The following is a 22,340-nucleotide window of genomic DNA, read 5'->3' as shown; positions in this document are numbered from 1 at the left end:
GCGGCACCGGCGAGATATGCATTTTTCATGAACTTCTTAAAGACCTCTTGCAGAGACTTTAGATTCTGCAAGCTTCTTTTTGATGTTTTCTGCTTCTTAGCTATGTTCAGGAGAGGTGAGGCTGGAAGATCGACTTCAACTGCTTGACTGTCATTGTAGTAAATAACACAGTGATGGAGTCAATGGATTCTGAAGCCAGACTGTCTGTCCTGGCTTGAACAAATTAGCAGTAGAATCTCAGGCAAATTATTTAACTTCTCTATGCTTTAGTTTTAACATCTGTGAAACAAGGACAATAACTATACCCACCTTATAATGAGGATCAGAGATCGAAGATTAGTGCATGTAAAATTTAGAGTCTGATGCTAACTAAGCACCAAAACATTAGCCATTAGCTTTTTCTTTTTGTATATTAATATGCATCAATATGAACATTCTTTGCAAATAAAAGTCATTAGTTGATGACTTAAGAAATAAAAATTATCTAACTGTTTACTTTTAAGGAGATGATTGTCTCAATGAGTCAATGAATAAACAAAGGATCCTTGAGTATAAAAAAACATAAACTGAAAAGATAAGCAAATACAAAACACTGTACAAAAAAGAAAAGACACGCTCACTTTTCCACAATTAAATTCTTCCTTATCTCACCTTCCAGCCTGTGACACTGAAAGTCTTCCCCGCACTTCCTATTGTTATGGTTCTCTCCCACATGCCTGGAAAAGTGGCTGAATGGGGGAAAAAAACTTTAAATAATTGTTTTTCAATCACATTCAGCAAATCTAAAAACATAACAAAGATACATGAATTTGATGAAAATAAATGTATTATAATACAGGATAATGTAACTTTAACCCAAAACACAGCTGAAAACACTGTACTGCTCTCAAACACTATAATACCACACTGGAATAATACATAAATAGCAGTGATAATGGAAGGCAGTGTTTCAGGCCAGGTTAAGTGGCAGCTGCTCAGGAATGCAGCATCCACTGTTCAGTGTTCATGGTGGCTGCATGATCCTGTGGCCTGGTTTTAGTTGTGATCCTAACAACTGTTTAGCCCTTGTTTATTCTGTTCATTTTCTCAGACTATTTCTCTAGGTTTCCTAAAGCAATGGTTCTTGAAATGTGATTTCACACCAGCAATATCAGCATCTCAGCGGAACTTGTAAGGCAAATAGTTGGGGCTCATCCCAGATCAAAGAAATTCTGGGAGGCAAGGCCTAGTAATCTTGTTTGTGTATGTTTGCATCTGTGTGTGGCTTTTACAGTACTCAGAGTTGCGCAACCATCACCACTATCAGCTCTAGATTACCATTTCCATATCTCAAGAAGCCCTGTACCTTTTAGCTGTCAGCCTTTGAGGCCTCCATAGCGAAGAGCACTAGAACTTGGGCCTGAAAGAAGCTTACTGAACCCACGTATTTTCTCCATAAGGCACATCACAGCCTTCCTGCCCTTTGCAACATCAAACAGCACTTCAGTGCTGTGTTTGGGGCTATTTCTCAGCAAAGTCACTGAAAAAGATGCTTGCTCATAGTATGAGCTGATGTAAGAAGCAAAGCGATGCCTTGTTTGGCCTCAGCTGGGAAAGTGAATAAAGAATGGCTGAGACTTTTACCCTTCTTTGAATTAAGCACTGTTGGCAACTGATTTTCAGGCTACAAATATATTTTAGGGAGTAGGTGAATTTGCACGTGTAGGACTCACAAATAATGTGAATCAACTGAATAAAGGTTTTCCCGTTGATGAATATCTTTAATAAAGTCATTTACCCAACAAATATTTGTTAGCAACTACCAAGTGGCAGGGACTAAGGTCTAGAAGAAACAAAGATGAGTAAGATGTAGGATGCAGTTCCTATTTTCGAAGAGTTTGCTATCTAGCGGAAGAATAGGCACACAAAACAACAGTGATACAGAGTAGTATGTGCTGAAATAGTAGGACGCAGGGAGTTAACGCAAAGGCAGAGGCTGTTGGGGGCTTCTTTCTGCAGCCAACAATGCTTGAGCTGAACTTGGAAGACCAAACAGACCTTAGCCAGCCAGAGGAGAGGAAAGGTAGTTTGGTCTAAAGGGAAACATGGGAAACACAGGCCTGGAGGTCTAAAATGGAGGAGCTTGAGGATTTTGCTGGTTGACAATGACTGGTCAATTACTCTTCTGAGAACGCTATCTGAAACACTGTTTTCTAGATTCCTCAAGTCATTTAGCTGTGAAGTTCTTTACATGCAATCCCACCAGGTTTTTCTAGTTGTTTCTCAGAGGTACGGTGGGGGTTTCTGTATTGTCTATGCATGCTGGTACACACAAAGGAAACGTACGGGGGTCTGTGCTCGCTTTGACAGCACATATACTTCCTGGGGGTCTAAGTAGCTACTTATTAAAAGGAATCTGCTCATAAGCAAGTAAAGGGCCTACTGAAACCTGAGGTAGCTAAAGACATTTCCAAAATGATGCATAAATGCTTTTAATTTATTATGGAATATGCCAATATTTGTAACAGCACAAAAAAGTATATAAATCAGAAATGATACAACTGTATTATTTGTGGATTATAACAAAAACCAAGAAGACAAATAAGGAAAATATTTAGAAGAAGGAATATTCTAACATTTGCTAGAAGCAATTATATTACTTGAAGTTTTGAGAGGTCTCTGGTCTTCCAAAGTATTCCAAGAGAACATCATGACATGTTCTACTTTTGTATCAGAGCACGGAAAATCTAAGCTATGTATAATGTAGAGTATCACTTCTAGAATGACAATATATGTATTCCAAATCAGGAAGGTCTACTAGTAAGAACAATATTTCAAAAAAAGTCTTTCAAAATAAGAATAAATTAAAGAAATGAATTCTAACATGTTTTCACTGAAAGTTATATATGGGGGAAACCAAAGCCACTCAAACATTAAACACAAGCTTCATTCCTAAAGTATTAGATCTAATTATAACATTTGAAAGAACTAATTTTTAATGACTATTTCAGCCATATAAAAGTCAATGTCTTTTTTTTTTCAGAGTAACCTGATCAGCTAAATAGTTTACATGGAATTTAATATTAATTTGACAACTATCAATGCATCAGTACATATGTAGGGAGAAAGGCGAGGTTCCTTTTGTTGACTGGAATTTCATCTCACTGACTAGAAAAAAACATTTGAATCAAGAATCTGATCCAGAGGCCTGCGTTGTGGTGCAGCCAGCTAAGCTGCCACATGCAATGCCAGCAACCCTTACTGGAGTGCTGTGAGAGGGTCCCAGCTGCCCCGCTTTTGATCTAGCTCCCTACTCATGCGCTGGGAATGTAGCAGAAGATTGCCCAGGTGCTTGGGGCCCTGGCACCCATGTGAGAGACCCAGACGGAGTTCCTGGTTCCTGGCTTCAGAATGCCCAAACCCAGCTGTTGTGGCTATTTGGGGGAATGAACCAGCACATGGAAGATTTGTCCACCCCGCCTCCGCTTTGAATGAATGAATGAATGAATGAATAAATAAATCTTTCTTCAAAAAAAAATCTGCTCCAGTAAGAGCAAATTCTACTATTTTTTTTTCTTTGTGTAACTCTTTCAAATAAATAAATATTTTTTAAAAAAAGATTTAATTAATTTATTTGACAAGCAGAGTTACAGAAAGAGAGGGAGAGACAGAGACAGAGAGAGAGAGAAAGAGAGAGAGAGAGAGATCTTCCATCTGTTGGTTCCTCAAGTGGCTGCAAAGGCTAAAGCTAAGCTGATCCGAAGCCAGGAGCCAGGAGCTTCCTTCTGGTCTCCCATGCAGGTGCAGAGGTCCAGGACTTGGGCCCTATTCTACTGCTTTCCCAGGCCATAAGCAGAGGGCTGGATTAGAAGAGGAACAGCTGGGATACAAACTGGTGCCCATATGGGATGCTGGTGCCACAGGAAGAGGCTTAGCCTACTACGCCACAGCACCAGCCCCTCTAGTATTTCTTAAAAGCCTTAAGGAATATTAAGGTATCAAGATGTTTATATCCTCTCAATCTTGGCAATTTGGGAAGCCACATAAGTTACTGTGAATAAGTAGGCAGAAGAGGTAATCACAGCTTTGGGTGTGCAGGTGGTAATTTAGAGACTAAAAAAGTGTTTTCAGGTCTGATGATCTTAGAAAATCACATCTGTTGTACTATAAACTCAAACTGCAGCTTCATCTGAAACACACTGGTCTTAACTGGTCTTTGCACTTCTTAAATATGAGCCATAACCTTTAATTCAATCAAAGAAGCTCTGGCCTTTAGTTATAGGCGACTTGGGCTTTAACTAAAGCCAGCAAAAGATTAGCGACAAGATGAAGAATGCTACACCAAGGATATCTGTGACAATATAACAATGACGCTAATTTCATGACATGTGGCCAGAAAGTCTTGTTATTTTAAAAAACTACTTATTGCACTTTGCAAGTTGATAGAATAGTCAATTGGCATCTTTTATGTAACAAAAACCACTATATTTGATGGATTATCCAAGTTTAATCCGAATGAATTGTACTTATTAAATAATGACAGAGAATTCATATATTTTTCTTGTTTTAATTTTATGTGATGTTTTCACAACTAAAAAAAATCTATGTTAAATATGTATTTTACCTATCTTTACCAAGTAGTGCTGTCAGTTACACTTCACCTTGAAGGGCTTTTAATTCATATGTCTAAACAATAAATTCAAGATCACATAAAGGAATCTTTTGGAATAAACACTGCTTACCTGCATGAATTACAAAATAGAAAATTGTGTTGGTCTGATTTTCGGCTCATATTTCAAATAGTTCAAGTGACTTGAGACAGAGGGCATCAGTAAGATGATCCATATAGACTAGGATGTAATTTATTTTTATTTTTGACAGGCAGAGTGGACAGTGAGAGAGAGAGAGAGAGAGAAAGGTCTTCCTTTTTCCATTGGTTCACTCGCCAATGGCTGCTGTGGCTGGCACGCTGTGGCTGGGCACCGCATTGATCCGAAGCCAGGAGCCAAGTGCTTCTCCTGGTCTCCCATGCGGGTGCAGGGCCCAAGGACTTTGGGCCATCCTCCACTGCACTCCTACGCCACAGAAGAGAGCTGGACAGGAAGAGGAGCGACTGGGACAGAATCCGGCGCCCCGACCGGGACTAGAACCCGGAGTGTCGGCGCTGCAGGTGGAGGATTAGCCTAGTGAGCCGCGGCGCCGGCCTGGGATGTAATTTAGATACCTAACAACTTGACTTGTTAAATCTCTCACTGCCTTCTCTGTTCACTCTCTATATATTCTCCTTGAGAAAACTCATTCTCTTCCTTGGGTCCACTTACCATCAAAATTCTAACGACTGCCAAAAATATATCCTCTTATAACCTGATCCTACCAGCCCATAATTCCAATTGTGTGTCCATGTCTCAGACACTCCAACAAGGCAAGCATAAAATCTGAGAAGCAGGAACCCCCTTTGCACAACTGTTCCTCACAGATCTACTCCTATTTTCTCTGGTTAAGGGCCTCACTGTTGCTAACAGGCCAGGCTAGAGACCCTGGAACCATTCTTGCTGTCCCCTCCCACCTTTAAATGCAGTACTCTAAGCTCCATAGTTTAGTTAATGAAAAAAAAAATCAGAAAAATTCAAGTGGGCTTATTTAAATAGTTCTTTGTTACAGACAAGTATGAATAAAACTCTGATTTTTGCATTGCCTTCTAACTTACATTTCTATTAGGAAGACTGCTTCTGGCTTCAGAATCAATTCTTATCTATGGCAATATGGTGCCTCAAGGTTCTCTACCACAGAACTTTCAAAACCACTGACCTCTGCCCCAAAGTTTATACCCTCTATTCAGATATATAGTGAGAGAGAGAGAGAGAGACCTTCAGAATCACTTGTCCTCATCTCTGCCAGTTACTATAGTACACCCTTATGAATCAAACCATCTAATGTAAGTACATCTTGATCTTTCATGCCTTTTTCCGTAAATACATATCAGTTTATCTGCTAGGAACTAAGTTTTTATTTCTCACTCTAATTCCATCCTCTGCTATTCCTCTCCTGATCCTCTCAAGCAGCTGTTTTCTCTTCTTTCTCTATAGCAATTTGTAATTCACTATAGGAACAATTATGATACAAGCAATACATTTTATGTCTTAGTGCACTCATTTTTTATCTATTTTTAAAATGTATTTACCAGCCATTTCTGCTACAGTGTCTTAGTCCTCCTTCCTCTACCCTTTTCTTAGTTCCTATTCATTTATCCAACCATTATTTTCTGATTATCTCTCATATGTATTCTGGAAAATGAGGACTCTGAAGGGAAAAAAATAATAATTCCCACTTTCTTATAGTTTAGAAGTAAAATACATAGATTCTGATATTTACTAGAGAGGAAAAACAAAACAGATTAAACAAATGGTGAAGGGAGAGGTGTAACTATCTTAACTGTGGTGGTCATAAGAACTGACATACTGAGCAAGACCCAAAATAGATGAAGCCGTGTCTGCATTTGGGGGAATACGTTTCCTGACAAAGGAAGGCAACAGACAAGTGCAATTATTCAAAGGTTATAGAGAATCAGCTTATAGTCCAATAGCTGATACAAAGTTGGACTACTCCAGAAGACAAAGTGGCATGTATGAGATGGCCCAGTAGTCATGGAAAATTCTCAGGCAAGGGCTGAACAACAGTCTACTGTCCCTATAATTTCTCCTTGTTGACTTAGCATTTGACAATTTGCTCAGCACAGTCCAGCATGTCCTCAGGAGCAAGCACGCTTCCCCAAGTTTTAGACACCAATTAATAGCAAGATTTTTGCTAAGAAGCCAAGGAGACAGGCAAGAGTTCTACCCCCTGGTTTCACAGATTTACAGCATGAACCAAAATCTCCTCCCTTAAGTTTATAATGCCTGTCCTTCAAATTTCTCATTAATTCACTCACATATCATTCATTCAAATACTACTTTGAAGTGCCCACACACATACCCATTGCAAAGACTATTTTAAAGCAGGCCTGGGATCCTTTCCAATCAGTTGTTCCACATGTCCCCAAACACATTTAGATTTGTGACTCCACATTATAATCATACCTATTTTTAAATGTTTATTTCCAGTATACACGAGCCATTCGTAAACCTCATCACTGATGCAAAGTGTGTTATATTTGATGCAAAGATCAGCAATTACTTGGAGTTCCTCTTTGGTATATACCTATATATATTAAAGGAAAGAGCATGGCCGATTATTATCCAGCATATGAGAAAACAATGGGTCAGAAGACTGGATAAAGAGACAAAGTTGCTTACCTTGCCAAGGGGGTTATGAGGAGTATTCAGTATAATGGCTTTAGTTTTGGAATTAAATTTACTTGCCAGTTCTTGAGGATCGAATGTCCAGTCAGAACTAGACCATGTTTTTCCTTCAACAGGTTTCTAAGCATGAAGAATTAAGATGGATTTAATGCAATTAATGTTTGCTGTCTTACAAATAAAAACCTGATAAGGAAAAAAAATTAGAGAAAGACATGGCAAAGGTAGCTGAATAAATGACTAGCAAAGAACACAAATAGCAATAACTAGGCTTTAGTTCTGCCTTGAGAGCCAAATAGGACTTGAGTCTTACACATACACCTGTTAAGTGGAAAAATGAACCCTGTCAACATTAACAGCTGTTAAAATGCCTATATCCTTCCCAGGAGCCAGCTATAACTATGGTTAACATGGCTGATACTACAAGGCTAATTGAAGATTCTGTGGTTCACCTTAGTGTTTTAGTTATTTTGAAAAGACTTTAAAAGGATTAGACAAAGAGAAATAGATAGTAAACCCCAAAAGCAATCAAAGTAGAAACTTTATTGGTGACAAAGTAATTGGTATTTTTAAGACTTGTTAAAGCATAGGAACTGTACTGGCAAACTTACAGATCTCAGGGGAATAAAAACAGGTGTTGCTCCAGCCATCCTCACCATGGGCTCATAGCAGTCGTAAAAAGGCACCATTATTATAACCTGAAGTAAACACAAATAAGAATACAGCATATCAGTCATCAGTACACTTTACAAATATTGTGTGCCTTCTATGTGTGAGGCTCTGTACCGCGTGTTGAGATGCAGCAGTGAAAAAGGTTGGCTCTGCCTTCATGGAGCTAACACTTGGAGTAGAAAAGACCTTGAGATAAGATTATTTAGGGAGGGGCCAGCGTTGTGGCCCAGCTCTCTGCTATGGCCTAGGAAAGCAGTGGAAGATGGTCCAAGTCCTTGAGTGCCTGCACCTGTGTGGGAAGACCCAGAAGAAGCTCCAGGCTCCTGGCTCAGGATCCGCCCAGCTCTGGCCATTGCAGCCATTTGGGGAGTGAACTAGCAGATAGAAGACCTCTTTCTCTGACTCTCTATAACTCTGCCCTTAAAATAAATAAATATTAAAAAAGATAAGATAGAGCCGGCGCCGCAGCTCACTAGGCTAATCCTCCGCCTTGCGGCGCTGGCACACCGGATTCTAGTCCCAGTTGGGGTGCCAGATTCTGTCCTGGTTGCCCCTCTTCCAGGCCAGCTCTCTGCTGTGGCCCGGGAGTGCAGCGGAGGATGGCCCAAGCGCTTGGGCCCTGCACCCCATGGGAGACCAGGAGAAGCACCTGGCTCCTGCCATCGGATCAGCGCGGTGCGCCAGCCGCAGCGGCCATTGGAGGGTGAACCAACGGCAAAGGAAAACCTTTCTCTCTGTCTCTCTCACTGTCCACTCTGCCTGTCAAAAAAAAAAAAAAAAAAAAAAAAAAAAAAAAGATAAGATTGTTTAGGGGCTCTAGATTGGAGTCCTTAGTTTCTCAGGGAGATTTATGAATGCGCTTGCAGTGGGGAGCACCTGAAATTGTATAGAAGGTTTTATATGTGTATAGGTAGCTTTATTTGGGGAGATAGGCTCTCATCAAATTATATTTTAAAATGTTTTATGTATTTACTTAAAAGGCAGAGTGATGGGGGTGGGAAAGAGAGAGAGAGAGATCTTCCATTCACTGGTTCACTCCCCAGATGATCCCAACAGCTGGTTGGGTCAGGCAGAAGCCGTGAGCCAGGAACTCCATCCGGGTCTCCCACGTGTGGTAGGGGCCCAAGCACTCTGGTCATTCTCCACTGCATTCCCAGGCACAATAGCAGGGAGCTGGATCAGAAGCAGAGCAGCTGGGATGTGAATTGGCACTCTGATATGGAATGCCTGTGTCCCCAGATGGGCAGCTTAACCTGTTATGCCACAACGTTGAATTCTTTAAAGGATGTTCCAGTCAAAACCATTAAGAATTTCATATATTTCAAATTAGAAAAGTAAGTATAGAATATAATTGATACAACAATGACAGCAGCAGGATTTTAAAGAAATAGTATTTTTCAAATAAATAATAAGTGTTAAAACAAAACAAAACAGAAAGCAACAGAGAATTGTATACTTTCCGGCCAGAAGTGCTAATTTACAAGCTCTATCCTTAGAATAACGATGCTTTTCTCTTTGCAAAATCATTCCACAGGCGTGGTGTTGTGATGCAGCTTGGGACACTGCCATTCCATTATCGGAGAGCTGGATAGAGTCACTGTTGCTCTGCTTATCCAGCTCCTTGCTGATGTGCCTGGGAAGGCAGCAGATGATGGCCCAAGTGCTTGGACTCCTGCCAGCCTATGTAGAAGACTCAGATGGAATTCTTGGCTCATGACTTACGCTTAGCCCAGCCCAGGCTGTTGCTGGCATTTGGTGAGTGAACCAGCAGATGGGATAACTTGCTCTCTGTCACACTGCTTTTTAAAGAAATAAATACATACATACATAAATAAATCTTTTTTCTTTTTTTTTTTTTTAATCCCAATACAAAAGGTGAATGCTGAGACCAGTTAGGATACTATTTTTCTTCTCTAATTCCCTCAGTTTTCCTCCAGGTGCCTTTTTTCTAGCACCCTTATATACTCCTTCTCTTTGCCCCTCCGTGCTGTCAGTCACCATTGGCTGAGCTCTAGGTGAGTGGGCCAATCAACAGTCCAGGTGGCTGTCCCAGCCTCCTGCCAGCCTGATCCAGCGTCACTGACTTCTTGCTTTTCTATCAGGAGAGTCTGAACACATAATTTATAACTATCATATACATATTTTCTTTCTCTCTTTTGAAAACCTAGTACTATTTCATGAAAACTTCACACTATGAGTTTCCATTTTATTATTTTAATGGCTACATGAGGGTCTGCTGAATTCTAGAATAATTTTCTTACCCTTTTCCTGTATAAATAACATTGCTATGTTTATTTGTGTGTACTTTCTCTACTTCTAAATACTTTGTTGAGTAAACTCACATGATTGCTATGGCCAGATTAAATATAAATAGATACTGTGTGTGTGTGCATGGTGTATCTCCAAATTGCTTTTGAAAAATCTGGTAATAATTCATAATTTTTAAATCTACACTAAGTTGTTTCATTAAACTATTTGTTGGTTAAATGTAATGCTATGCAATTATTGTTTTAAGTGTGTACTTTCCATGGTTTGTATCTCTCTCTCTTTTTTAAGATTTTATTTATTTGAGAGGCAGAGTTACAGACAGAGAAAGGGAAAAACAGAGAGAAAGGTCTTCCATCTGCTGGTTCACTTCCCACAGTGGCCGGAGCTGGGCTGATCCGAAGCCAGGAGCCAGGAACAACTTCTGGGTCTCTCATGTGGGTGACTTGGGCCATCTTCTATTGCTTTCCCAGGCCACAGCAGAGAGCTGGATTGGAAGAGGAGTAGCTGGGACATGAACCTGTACCCATATGGGATGCCAGTGCCATAGGCGGAGGCTTAGCCCACTACACCACAGTGCAGGACCCTTGTTTGTACTCCTTATGATGTAAAATATCTTCTCAAGGTCTTTGTCACTGGAAACATACATTGTCAAAAACTCTTTGTTTGCACCAGTCATTCAACTCATAGAGAGGACCTACTAGGTACAAAGTGTTAGAGTCAGTGTTAGAAAAGGTGGAAGATTAAGAAATGAAGCAGGAGTGGATAGTTTCCTCCAGCAGCCGGTAAGGTTCTCAGGGACTAAGATGATCTATCTTCAGAACCCTCGTGGAAAACAGTGCCCAACACAAAAGTTGAGAGTTCAATAAAGGAAAATAAACTGGGGAGACAGGGCAGGAGAGTAGAAAGAATATAACTGTTACTTTTTGTCTTCATTTATTTTGTAATAGGAATAATTCCCTTCTCTTTGTCTTAAAGAACACTTACTGAGCACTTTCCATTTTGGGTGCTAGCAATACAGAAACAAACAAACAAACAAACAAACAACCACAAATTCTCCTGTAACTAGGATCCTGCTGACAAAGATGTACAGTGAATTAGAAAACAAGCAAACCAGATAATTTCAGAGAGTAACAAATGCTATAAAGATAATAAAATGGGCCAGTATGATAGAAAGTGACATACATGGGTTTCCAAAGTGTTAGAAAAAGTGGTCAAGGAACAAATAGAGGGAAGAAGGCCACGGGCTGGGCCTTGGGATCCTCCAACACAGTGCAGAGGAGGAAGAAGCAAGACAGCTTAATGACATCAAAGTAAGGGACATAAGATTCAGCTATGTTATAGGATTAAAGGCAACTATGAATATGAAGTGTGACTGTACTTCCTTAACATGTGCCCATAAACAGCTTACAGAAGGAATTAGAGATATCAAAGAATAACATAACAGGAAGTAGATAGTGGTGTGTTTTATGAACTTGGCATGACTAAGAGCTCTGAGCAGGATAAACCTCATTTGCAGACTCAGCTTGAATGACACCTCTGGAGCTTCCCAGACCCTCATTAGCAGAGCTGATCACTTCTTCCTCTTGCCAGCACCATCAATCACATATACTCCATTACTGACCCACATACCGCATTCCTCAATTCATTTGCAAGTCTATCTCCTCTACTAGAACAAGAACTACTTCCATGTAGAAATGATCTTTTAAAATTCTTCTTTCTCACACCGCCTCTCATATGAGTGATTCTCAGTAATTTCTGAAAAAATTGAAGAGGTCAAGAAACAGGAAAGCAGGAGTACTGGAATGTCAATGGAGAAGTCAGGGTGGAGATGACTGAGGTAGGTTCCCAAGTTGGTTTTACATCACAGTACTAAACAGCAGAAAGCACTGAACCTCCCCATCATACTTGCATATCCTCATGCCGTGCTGCTAACACAGGACCAAGCACAGAAATTCATCGGTCAAATACCTGATTGCATTCAGATCAAAGGTTATTTTAGCAATGAAGACAAAAAATTCTTTTTCCCCATCTTCCCTACCCTCTTCTACCTATGTGTAACAAAATGGGTGAGTTTCTATTCTACTTAATCAAGTAAGAGAGTAGTCAAAACAAACCAGCAGTGACAAAAGACAGAAGAATGATGACCTCTGGGAGAATACTGACAGGGAAGGGGATCGGAAGAGACCCCTAGGGTGCTGGAGATGCACTCCATCCTTGTCTGGGCTCAGGAGAGAGGGGATGTAGGCATCCAGCTGTACACTTGAGTTTTGTGAATTTCATTCTATATACACTAAACTTAAAAAACAGTTAAAAATAAAAAGGAAAAGAGTGGAAATAAAGAGTCAAAGGTGGGACAAAGGAACATGATTCATACAGATACTGAGCTAATGTTAATACACCTACCTCATCTCCCTCGTCAATTAGTCCCTGAATGGCATTAAAAAGAGAGCCGTACGCTCCCACTGTCACAAGGATTTCTTTGTTCGGATTGATTTCATTCTGATAAAGTTTTCCATAGAGGCAGGACAGAGCTTTCACCAGCGGTGGATGGCCCTGTTGGGTAAAAAAATAAGAAAAACAGAACTGATTATGAAGCCTACTTGTTTGAGATCATATGTAAGAAACTTTAAAATGTACATTTAAATATTTATAATTATCCAAACATTTGTATTTTTTTAATGGTAGTAACATTTTTAAAAGTTTTCCCCTACCTTTGGAGAGTTCCTGCATGAAGGTTCATGAAGACTTGCTAATGATTGAGACTCTCTACCAAAGCATCTGACAATGCATAATTTCAAAGTAGTTGCTCTGAATCAAAATGAACTACTATTGTATCTTTGACAGTAATGTAATCACATTGAATAGAGTTGATTTTTTTTTTCCAATTAAAACCAGAAAACTTTCATTAACTACATATTCCCTGAACCTGCATTCCCAAACTGCTAGAAAGGTTCTAATAACTCATGGGCTATGGAGAGAGGGCAAAAACAAGTTCACTGAAGACATGCACACTAGAGTTGATGTGACAACAAGCACTAAGAGGAAGTGAATGATATTCATGCTGATGGCTAAGTGAGTGGAATTTATTGAGGATAACTAATTTCTGAGGAAGAAAGGATTAAAAATCAACAAATGTGAGTTCTGATGATTTCTATCTTTTAAATAATTCATGTAAGTTGTCAAATGCATTGGCATACAATTATTCTTAATATTTTCTTATTATCACCTTTAGTGTCTATTTGATCTGTAATGTATTCTTTTTTCCATTCCTTAAAAAGTATTAGGTGTATTCTTTTTAGTGATCAATCTAGCTGAAAGCTTTACATACTGATTTTTTCAAGGAACCGGCTTCTTGTTTCATTAATGTTCTTTCACTTGTTCTTTTGAGCCTTTCATCATGGACCTGAACAGGCCTGAGAGCGGTATGTGGGTAGAGAAGGTCTGAGAAGGGGTCTGGAGGGTAAGTCAGGGAGTAAGGGTTTATGGAGAGCAGAGATTCCCACCGGTGCCGAAGAGGCACACAGGTCAGTCTCACTGCTTTTCTCTGTGTGCTCATCCCCAACACAAAGCCCTCTCTGGACTTTTACTGCTATAAAAGATAACAAACACATCAGCTTCCTCTAGGTGAGTATTTGGTACAGTAGTTATGACACAGCTTAGAGAACCTGTATCCCATAATGGATTCACATCCTGGCTTGGCTCTAATTCCAGCTTCTTGCTAATGTGTACCCTGGGAGGCAGCAGGTGATGGTTCAAGTAATCCTTGCCATTCATGTGGCAGGTCTGGACTGAATTCCCACCTCCTGGCTTGGCCTTACCTAGTCTTATCTGTTGCAGACATCTGGGGAGTGAACAAGAAGATGGAGATTTCTCTCTGTTTACCTGTTCATCTTCCTAAGGGGTGGAAAAATCCTTCTTCCTAAACCATCTCCCTGACAATTTTCCATAATTATCATAAAAGGAAAAGATCAACGCTCAGACGCGTGATAATTATATGGCTTTAGACATGACAGGTATGTCTACAGTGCAAAGGGACATCTGAATGTAGAAAATCTCCTATTCGAGGCATTTCATCACAGAAGGATGAGTAACAGAGTTGAGGTAGGATAGAAAGGAAGAAAGTAACCAGTTCAAAACAGAGAGTATTAATTACAATTAGCCAGTGCTGGGGCTAAGTGTTAAGGAGATGGAAAAGACCTTTCAAGTCATGCAAGTACTCTCCCTTCTTTTGCTACCATAGGATTCCATCCTGGAGCTACTGTAAGGGCCAAAACAGAGCTCCAGAGGGGCTAGAAGCAGAGAAAGACTCATCCCAGGAAACAAGGACAAGGGGCAGTTCCTGAGGTTACCAGATTGGGACAGTTGGCCCCAGAAAGTCAACTGCCTCTAAGCAAAAGTATACATACACACAATGCAAAATATAACACAGGCTCATTCCCCACCAGGTCCCTATATACTTACAAAGCCCCGGGTGTACTGATTCAGGCTATCAATTGCTGAAATCTTTGACAATTCTTCCTTTACATATGCAGGAGGGGATATATCTGGAAGGCCTTGGCCAAGATTGACAACAGAAGGGTCTGCAGCCAACTTGGTAAATTCAATCCTAAATTACAAAACAAACAAACTGATAGCAGGTACTAGTTACCAAAACAGGCTTGTTACATCTCCTGGTCTTTCATAAAACTGAAAAAATAAGTTAGGGGCCAGGGTTGTGGCACAGCAGGTAAAGTCGAAGCCTCTGGCACCAGCATCCCATGTGGGCACTGGCTCTTGTCCCAGCTGCTCCATTTCTGATCCAGCTCCCTGATAATGACCTGGGAAAAGCAGAAGATGGGCCCCTGACACCCATGTGGGAGACCTGGATGAAGTGCCTGGCTCCTGGCTTCAGCCATCTAGGGAGTGAACCAGTAGATTCAAAAATAAATAAATAAGTCCTTAAAAAAAAAGAAAAAAGAAGACTTCCTTTAGTCTTACAGATGAAAAATTTATGAATTTCTAACAGTAACTTTACCACTCACAAATAATAAAATGACAATTGAATCAATGAATTTAATGTTCCTTATAAACTTCAATTCTATGATATCCATATTTTAATCATGCTTTTTTCTCAAAGAGTCCAGCTGCTACCAAGTTCTCTCATTAACTATTAGATATCATTAATAAAATTAATAAGAAAAGCTCATGGATTAAAAGGTAAGTTCTGTTTTTCTTTTTCCAGTATGTCCAAGTGCTTAGGCAAAGGGCATGGCACATTTGCTAAGCAAATCAGTGTTTGGATCACTAACTTTCTTCTATTGCCACTTAATGAACGAATTAAATGAGTGGTTTTATTTATAGGCTATGGTTGAGGCTAAAAATTCCCAACTAAGGCCATAAAATTATGTAGGAAAACATCACCAAATTATTATTATTTATTCTAAGATACTCACCACACATTGCTATCAAGTCCCTCAATCCGCTTTGCATTTTTCAATTTCAAAGACATTTTCTGAAAGATAAATATTCAAAGAGTTTTTCAATGGCTTTAATCAAAAATTGAAAATGCCAGTAAATTATGGGCAGCTCTTCTTTTTCCCTTTGTCATTAAGTAAGCAGAAGAACCACAAGGACAAATTCTAGAGTCCCAAAGAAAATTCTTAAGAGGAATCTATCTTCCACCTATTGTTCCAAAGAATGTCTTTTCTTTTGAACCTTTGAGGTTCATCTTCTTGCCTATGGACAAACATCATCCCAGCTTAAAAGTTAATCAATTAGGGGCCAGCATTGTGGCCTGCAGGATAAGCCATAGCCTGCGAGTCCTAGTGGTTCCTCTTCCAGTCTAGTTCCCTGCTAAGGCAGTGCAAGATGACCCAAGTACTTGGGCCCCTGCCACCCATGTGGGAGACCCACATGGAGTTCTAGGCTCCTGGCTTCAGCCTGGCCCAGTCCCAGCTGTTGCTGCCATCTGGGGAATGAAACAGCAAATAGAAGATCTCCATCTCTGTCTCTCCTCTCTCTGAAACTCTGCTTTTCAAATAAATAAATATTTTTTTTTTAAAAAAGTAAGTTAGTTTAAGAATCTTAAATGCACTAAAGACAAAAAGACACTTGAAAAATCAACTAAGAAAAGTATCTTAAGCTATTCTCTGACAATAATTTTATGTAAGCTACACCAAGTAAGTTCCTGTATGGCATTCAGAATATACTTAACAAATTGTCTTAAACTATTCAATAGGGGTTCCAAGTAACAATAGCTAACGTTATTGAGTACTGAGTATGTACCAGGCACTGTTCTAAGTACTTTCCACAATCAACTCATTCAGTATTAACAACAACCCTCTGTAGTGGTTTTACTATAAGCCACAATGTACACAGGAGGACAGTGAGGTACAGAGAGCATCAAGGTCACAGAACTTTTCATATCTGCCCAAGTTTATAAAAAACTTGGTAACACTTGCACCCCAACAGGTTCAACCGAAGATCTGAATCCAGTCTGACTCCAGAACTCCCAGTCAGAACTATTACACTATCTGTTCCATACTAAGGCCTTCTAAAAATATTATTGCAGTGCTGCCTCTTAGAAGTCTATTAGCAGGGCCCAGCTTTGTTGGCACAGTGGGTTAAGCTGCTGCCTAGGACACCAGCATCCCAAATGGGTGCTGATTTGAGTTCCAGCTGCTCCACTTCCCATCCAGTTCTCTGCTAAAGTGCCTGCGAATGCAGCAGAAGATGGCCCACGTCCTTGGAGACAAAGATGGAGTTCCAGGCTCTTGGCTTTGGCCTGGCCTAGCCCCAGCTGTTTTGGCCATCTGAGGAGTGAACCAGCAGATGGAAGACCTCTCTCTCTGTCTCTCCCTGTCTCTCTGTAACTCTTCCTCTCAAATAAATCCTGGGAAAAAAAGTCTACTAGTAATTCAGACCAGGTAGATTTACATCTAGCATGCTAAGGCTGTGGAAGTATTGGGAATTTTAATTACTGAACAGCATGTAATTTTTTTTAAGTTCCTTAGAGACTAAAATAAAGTTTACAACTCTCTCAAAGGCATTGAATTAGCTTTGAGTTCATTGTTAACAAGCTAGTGGAAATAAGCAAAATGACAGCGATTCTACAAAGAACTTTCTAATAGAATATTAAACTAATTTTAATTCAATCTGGGAGGAAGATAATGATAACGGTTATAAAATAGACCATTGTTCTCATTCTAGCCCCAATAATGGAACAAAGAAAATCTCCTTTGTGAGTCTTATGCTTTTAATCTTTGAAACTCCAGGGAGGCAGAGCACACGCAAGTGTCCCAGCTGCCTTCTGGCAGGACATCACGATTCAGGACCTGCCGGGAACACGATCCACTCTGGAGACTACAACTGTAACTCGGAAGTCCCAGCACGGCGGAGGGAAGGGGAAGCTTTAACAAAGGCTCTTTGCTATCTCTAAAACAATGTTGGAAGCCTAATGATGCATTCAGTATGCGACAACACAGCACAGACTTGTCTATAAAACCTGAGCCTGGTGTGTAAAGGTAATTTAGACACAAAGTTCAAGTTGACTTTAAATTTAGATAGAGGAGGTCAAAATGGTTTCAGGTTGAATTATCTTTCAAGTCTGTACCTAGACCAGCCTCTTCTCTCAATATTGTTCCTGCTGTCCTCTACCTCCCAAATCAGTGCCCCATTCACTCTAATTTTTCAAACAGTCTTATGTTCTCTCTCACCTCTGTATGTGAGCTTTCCTCTGCCCCAAATGGTCTTTCTTTTCCAACCTCTTTTTCATCACTAATCATTTCCCCTCCCCTCAATTAAATATCAAGGAATATGATTTTGTCAGAATAGGATTGAGCCTTGAAGGCTCACAAACATTGTAATCAGTGAGACTTATTTTGTATGCCAAGTACGCATGTCCACCTCCGCTGTGGATAATGCTTGCCACCCTACCCTTGCCCTTGGCCAACTCCTATTCCACCTGCCAACTCCAGTTCTCTAGAGAGCCCTCTCTGATTCCCCAAGTCCAAGCCGAGGGGTCCTGTTACGTGCTCCAGTTAACTGCAGCACCTTCCAGGTCTGGAGGCATCATGAGACAGGCAGCTGTTACAGGCTGAACTGTGCCCCCTTGAATTCACATATTGAAGCCTCATCTCCTATGAATGTGACCTTACTTGGAAATAGTCACTGCAGGCATAATTCATTAAGATGCGGCCACCAGTGTGGGCTTTAATGCACCTGATTGACACTGTATGAGAAGCCTGGATGCAGACACAGACGCAGACACAGGAGAAGGTGGTGTGCAGACACAGGAGAAGGTGGTGTGAAGACAAAGGCAGAGACTAAAGTGATGGTGCTGCCAGCCAAGTAAAGTCAGCAATTCCAGGACATCGCCACAAGAGGGGGGCAGATGGAACAGGCTCTTCTCACAGTGCTCAGAAGGAACCAAGCCAGCCCACCCTTGGACCTCAGACTTGCAGCCTCCAAGAATGCAAAGGAAGAGATTTCTGCCATTGGAGGCACCCACGTGCAGGTACTGTGCAGACAACCTATAGATGTGCATATGAACACTGGTGAACGTGTAGAAGATACCCTGCAACACCCAAAGATGCCAGGACTCAGCGGTAAATGTAAGTGCTTGCTGTAGAGTAGATCCAGTATCAGGCGATTAAAATACACCTGGAATCCTACAGAGAATTAGACACAAGGCTCAAATCTATAAGAAAACAACTAGAAAGCCTGTATAATTTCTAAATTGTATAACACCATGAAGTGACTTTTGCTACCTGGTAGATTACAGACCTGGCACAGTTATACTGAATTGCTATGTTATCAATATAGAACTGCTAGAGAAACAAGCAGCGTTTTCAGTCTTTTGTTCATTTTAGGTTGAACATGCTGTTCTGTATTTTCACCACCAGGTGGCAACCTTGGCAAAGATAAGGAAGCTTATCCAGTGCCTAAAATGTTTACTGCAAGTGTTGGTACAAGGATAAGTCTCCAGAACACCAAAGTTTCAATTGCATATATTTCAAGGTCTCTCCCTGTAAGATCTGATGCAGGCAGGTGGGAAGGGACAGGTGTAAGAGAGTATACCCGGGGAAGTCAGTGGCACAGTGGGTTAAGCTGCAATATGTGACATCCACATCCCATATAGGAGTGCAAGCTCGAGTGTTGGCTCCTCTGTTTCTAGTCCAGCTTCCTGCCAATGCATCTGGGAGCCAGAGGTGATGGCTGCAGTGATTGAGTCCTTGCCACCCACGTGGGTCACCTGGATGCAGTTCTAGCCTCTGGCTTCAGCCTGACCCAGTCTGGGCATTTGGGGACTGAACCAGCAGATGGAAGCTTGCTTGCTCTCTCTCTCTCTCTCTCTCTCTGTTGCTTTTTCAAATGAAATTAATAAGCAAATAAAAAAGCTTTTTTTAAAAAAAAGTCTGCCTAATAGTGTTATAATCACCTTGAAAAATGCTTTGGTAGTTACTAAAAATGGAACATAAATCTCTACCACACAACCACCAATCCACTGTATTTGCCTGAAAGAAACAAAAGCCTATGTCACACAATGGCTTGTACTCAGATGTCCACATGGTTTTATTTACACAAGCCCCAAACTGGAGACACAGCAAAGCTCCAGCCATGGGTGAACAGAACACTCAATGACATTACAGCCCTATGATCAGCTACCATTTAGTATAACATTCTGACACATCCCCACATGGATTGCTTTCAGTATCAACTGTGTAAAAGGAATCACACACAAGAGTACACACTACACAATCCCATTAAATAACATATCTCATTTACAGAAGATCCTATATACAATCCCAGCTTATAAGATATTAAAAGAAAACCCTCTATGGTGACAAAAGCAAATCAGCAGAGTAGGGGACAGACTGCAAGGGAACATGAGGGCTGATGGATGTGCTGCATGCTGACCAGGGCAGGGTCTTATGGTATGCACAGAGGCTGTCACTGCATTGTAATTTTTAAAAAATATTTATTTATTTGAAAGGCAGAGTTACAGAGAGAGGAGAAAAAACGAGAGAGAGCGCGCGCGCACGCACGCTTCTATCTGCTGGTTCACTCCCCAATTGGCCACAATGGCCAGGGCTGTGCCAGGCTGAAGCCAAGACAGGAGCTTCATCTAATTCTCCCATGTGGGTGCAGGGGCCCAAGGACTTCGGTCATCTTCTGCTGCTTTCCCAGACACATTAGCAGGGAGCTGAATTGGGAGTGGAGCAGCTGGGACCCAAACCGGTGCCCATGTAGGATGCAGGCATCATAGGCCATCGCTTAACCTGCTATGCCACAATGCCAGACACTGAATTGTAATTCTAAGTAGATGCACTTTGGTGCACCTTGGTGAAGCTGATTTTAAAAAGCTCCCAGAGGGAGAGATATCAGGCCTCTGGTTAAGCCGCCAGATGAGATAGTCAAGCTCTGTATTGGTTAGATATGGAGTCCTATTGCAGCTCCCCATTCCGGCCTCTTCCTAATGCACACTCAACACTCCAGGAAGCACAGGAGATGGCTCAAGGGTTTGGGTTCCTGCCATCCACTAACATGGGAGACGTGGGTTGATTTCCAAGCTCCTGGCTTTGGTTGACTCAGTTCTGATTATTGCTGGGGAGTGACCTGGTAGATGCAATCTCCAGCTGTCTATCTCGCTACTTATTAAAAAAGAAAGAAAAAAGAAGGTGGGGGATGCTACCAGTGAATTCTGAATCATTTGCTCTTTCTTCTGGACAAAATGCCTCTCAAGCAAGCAGTCATTAACAAAACCATCTTACAGATTTTAGATGATTTCCAAGGTATTTTTTTTTTTTTTTGACAGGCAGAGTAGACAGTGAGAGAGAGAGAGAGACAGAGAGAAAGGTCTTCCTTTTCCGTTGGTTCATCCCCCATTGGCCACTGCAGCCGGCGCACCGTGCTGATCCAAAGCCAGGAGCCAGGTGCTTCTCCTGGTCTCCCATGCGGGTGCAGGGCCCAAGGACTTGGGCCATCCTCCACTGCCTTCCCGGGCCACAGCAGAGAGCTGGACTAGAAGAAGGGCAACCGGGACAGAATCCGGCTCCCTGACCAGGACTAGAACCCGGTGTGCCGGCGCCGTGGCTCAATAGGCTAATCCTCCACCTGCAGCCATTGGGGGGTGAACCAATGGAAAAGGAAGACCTTTCTCTCTGTCTCTCTCTCTCACTGTCCACTCTGCCTGTCAAAAAAAAAAAAAAAAAAAGTGGATTGGTTATTTCAAAGTGACTTTCCTTGTAAGAGGACAGGAGACAGAACAGAAATGACAGACTGGTCAACACTAGGTTACTTCAGGTTGTTTTAAAAAATTTATTCTCATTTTATTTGAAAGGTTGAGAGAGAGAAAACACAAGAGAGGGGAAGACACAACACAGACACAGACACAGACAGACACACACACACACACACAAACACTTCTTCATTCACTCATTCAGTTCCCAAATCCTCAAACAGTCAGGACTGGGCCAAGCCAACGGCAGCCTGGACTCAATCAGCCTAGAACTTAAACATGGGTGGCAGGGACCCAAGTATTTAAGCCATCACGTGTTGTCCCCTGGGGTGTGTATTACCAGGAAGCTGGATCTGGAGCAGAGGTGCTGGGATTGGAACCATGCACTCCAACCATGCTGCCCTGACCAGCAACTTGACTGCTGTGCCATGCTCCCAGCCCTCTGAAAGAATTAAGGCAGAGGCGACTTCAACATCAAGCCAACTGCAACTAACCTGCTTGGGAAACATGGCTGCTGTCTCTCTGCATGTCACTGTTCTCCAGAGACCCAGAACTGACAGACATGCACATACGTGTATGAAGGAGAGTTTATCGGGGGCATTGGTTCCCTCACCGGTAGCAGCCCAGAACTCCCAAGACAGGATGTGTCCCAGCCAGAGAGCCTGGGATGCTGTTATTGTGGCTTGATTCAAGTTCAAGGCCTCTGGACCAGAGGAACTGAGAATGTCTCAGTTCAAGGCTGAAAAGCCCCAGTGCCACAAGGGGTCCATTGTGTAGTTCTGGAGTCCCAAGGTGAGAGACTGACAACTGACAGCAGCCGAGACAGAAGCCAAGCGTGTGCCAGAGCTCTCTTCCTGAGAGGCCCACTGACAATGTCCGCCCACATTGAGGCCAAGTCTTCCTGCCTA

General features: G+C 41.5%; 1 protein-coding gene across 22 annotated transcripts in view; it reads right to left on the bottom strand.

Annotated features, from left to right (window-relative positions):
* The window catches only part of KYAT3 (kynurenine aminotransferase 3), a 54,874-nt gene that overhangs the window by 17,109 nt on the left and 15,425 nt on the right, over window positions 1-22,340 (bottom strand). For 14 of the 22 annotated variants that reach the window (XM_002715874.6, XM_008264931.5, XM_008264936.5 and 11 more), the window contains 7 exons: window positions 15,647-15,705; window positions 14,676-14,820; window positions 12,618-12,767; window positions 7,886-7,972; window positions 7,272-7,397; window positions 7,056-7,176; window positions 652-728 (listed from right to left, as the gene is read on the bottom strand). In XM_002715874.6, coding sequence (XP_002715920.1) covers window positions 652-728; window positions 7,056-7,176; window positions 7,272-7,397; window positions 7,886-7,972; window positions 12,618-12,767; window positions 14,676-14,820; window positions 15,647-15,705 — 765 coding nt within the window. The remainder of the gene's footprint in view (window positions 1-651; window positions 729-7,055; window positions 7,177-7,271; window positions 7,398-7,885; window positions 7,973-12,617; window positions 12,768-14,675; window positions 14,821-15,646; window positions 15,706-22,340) is intronic. The other 8 variants (XM_089337091.1, XM_051856282.3, XM_089337090.1 and 5 more) reach the window with 2 other exon arrangements.

This window comes from Oryctolagus cuniculus, chromosome 7 (genome assembly GCF_051225735.1).
Source record: "Oryctolagus cuniculus isolate XC-2025 breed Fujian yellow rabbit chromosome 7, ASM5122573v1, whole genome shotgun sequence".
In the NCBI taxonomy this organism is placed as follows: domain Eukaryota; kingdom Metazoa; phylum Chordata; class Mammalia; order Lagomorpha; family Leporidae; genus Oryctolagus; species Oryctolagus cuniculus.
This window is presented reverse-complemented; position numbering and strand designations above follow the sequence as displayed.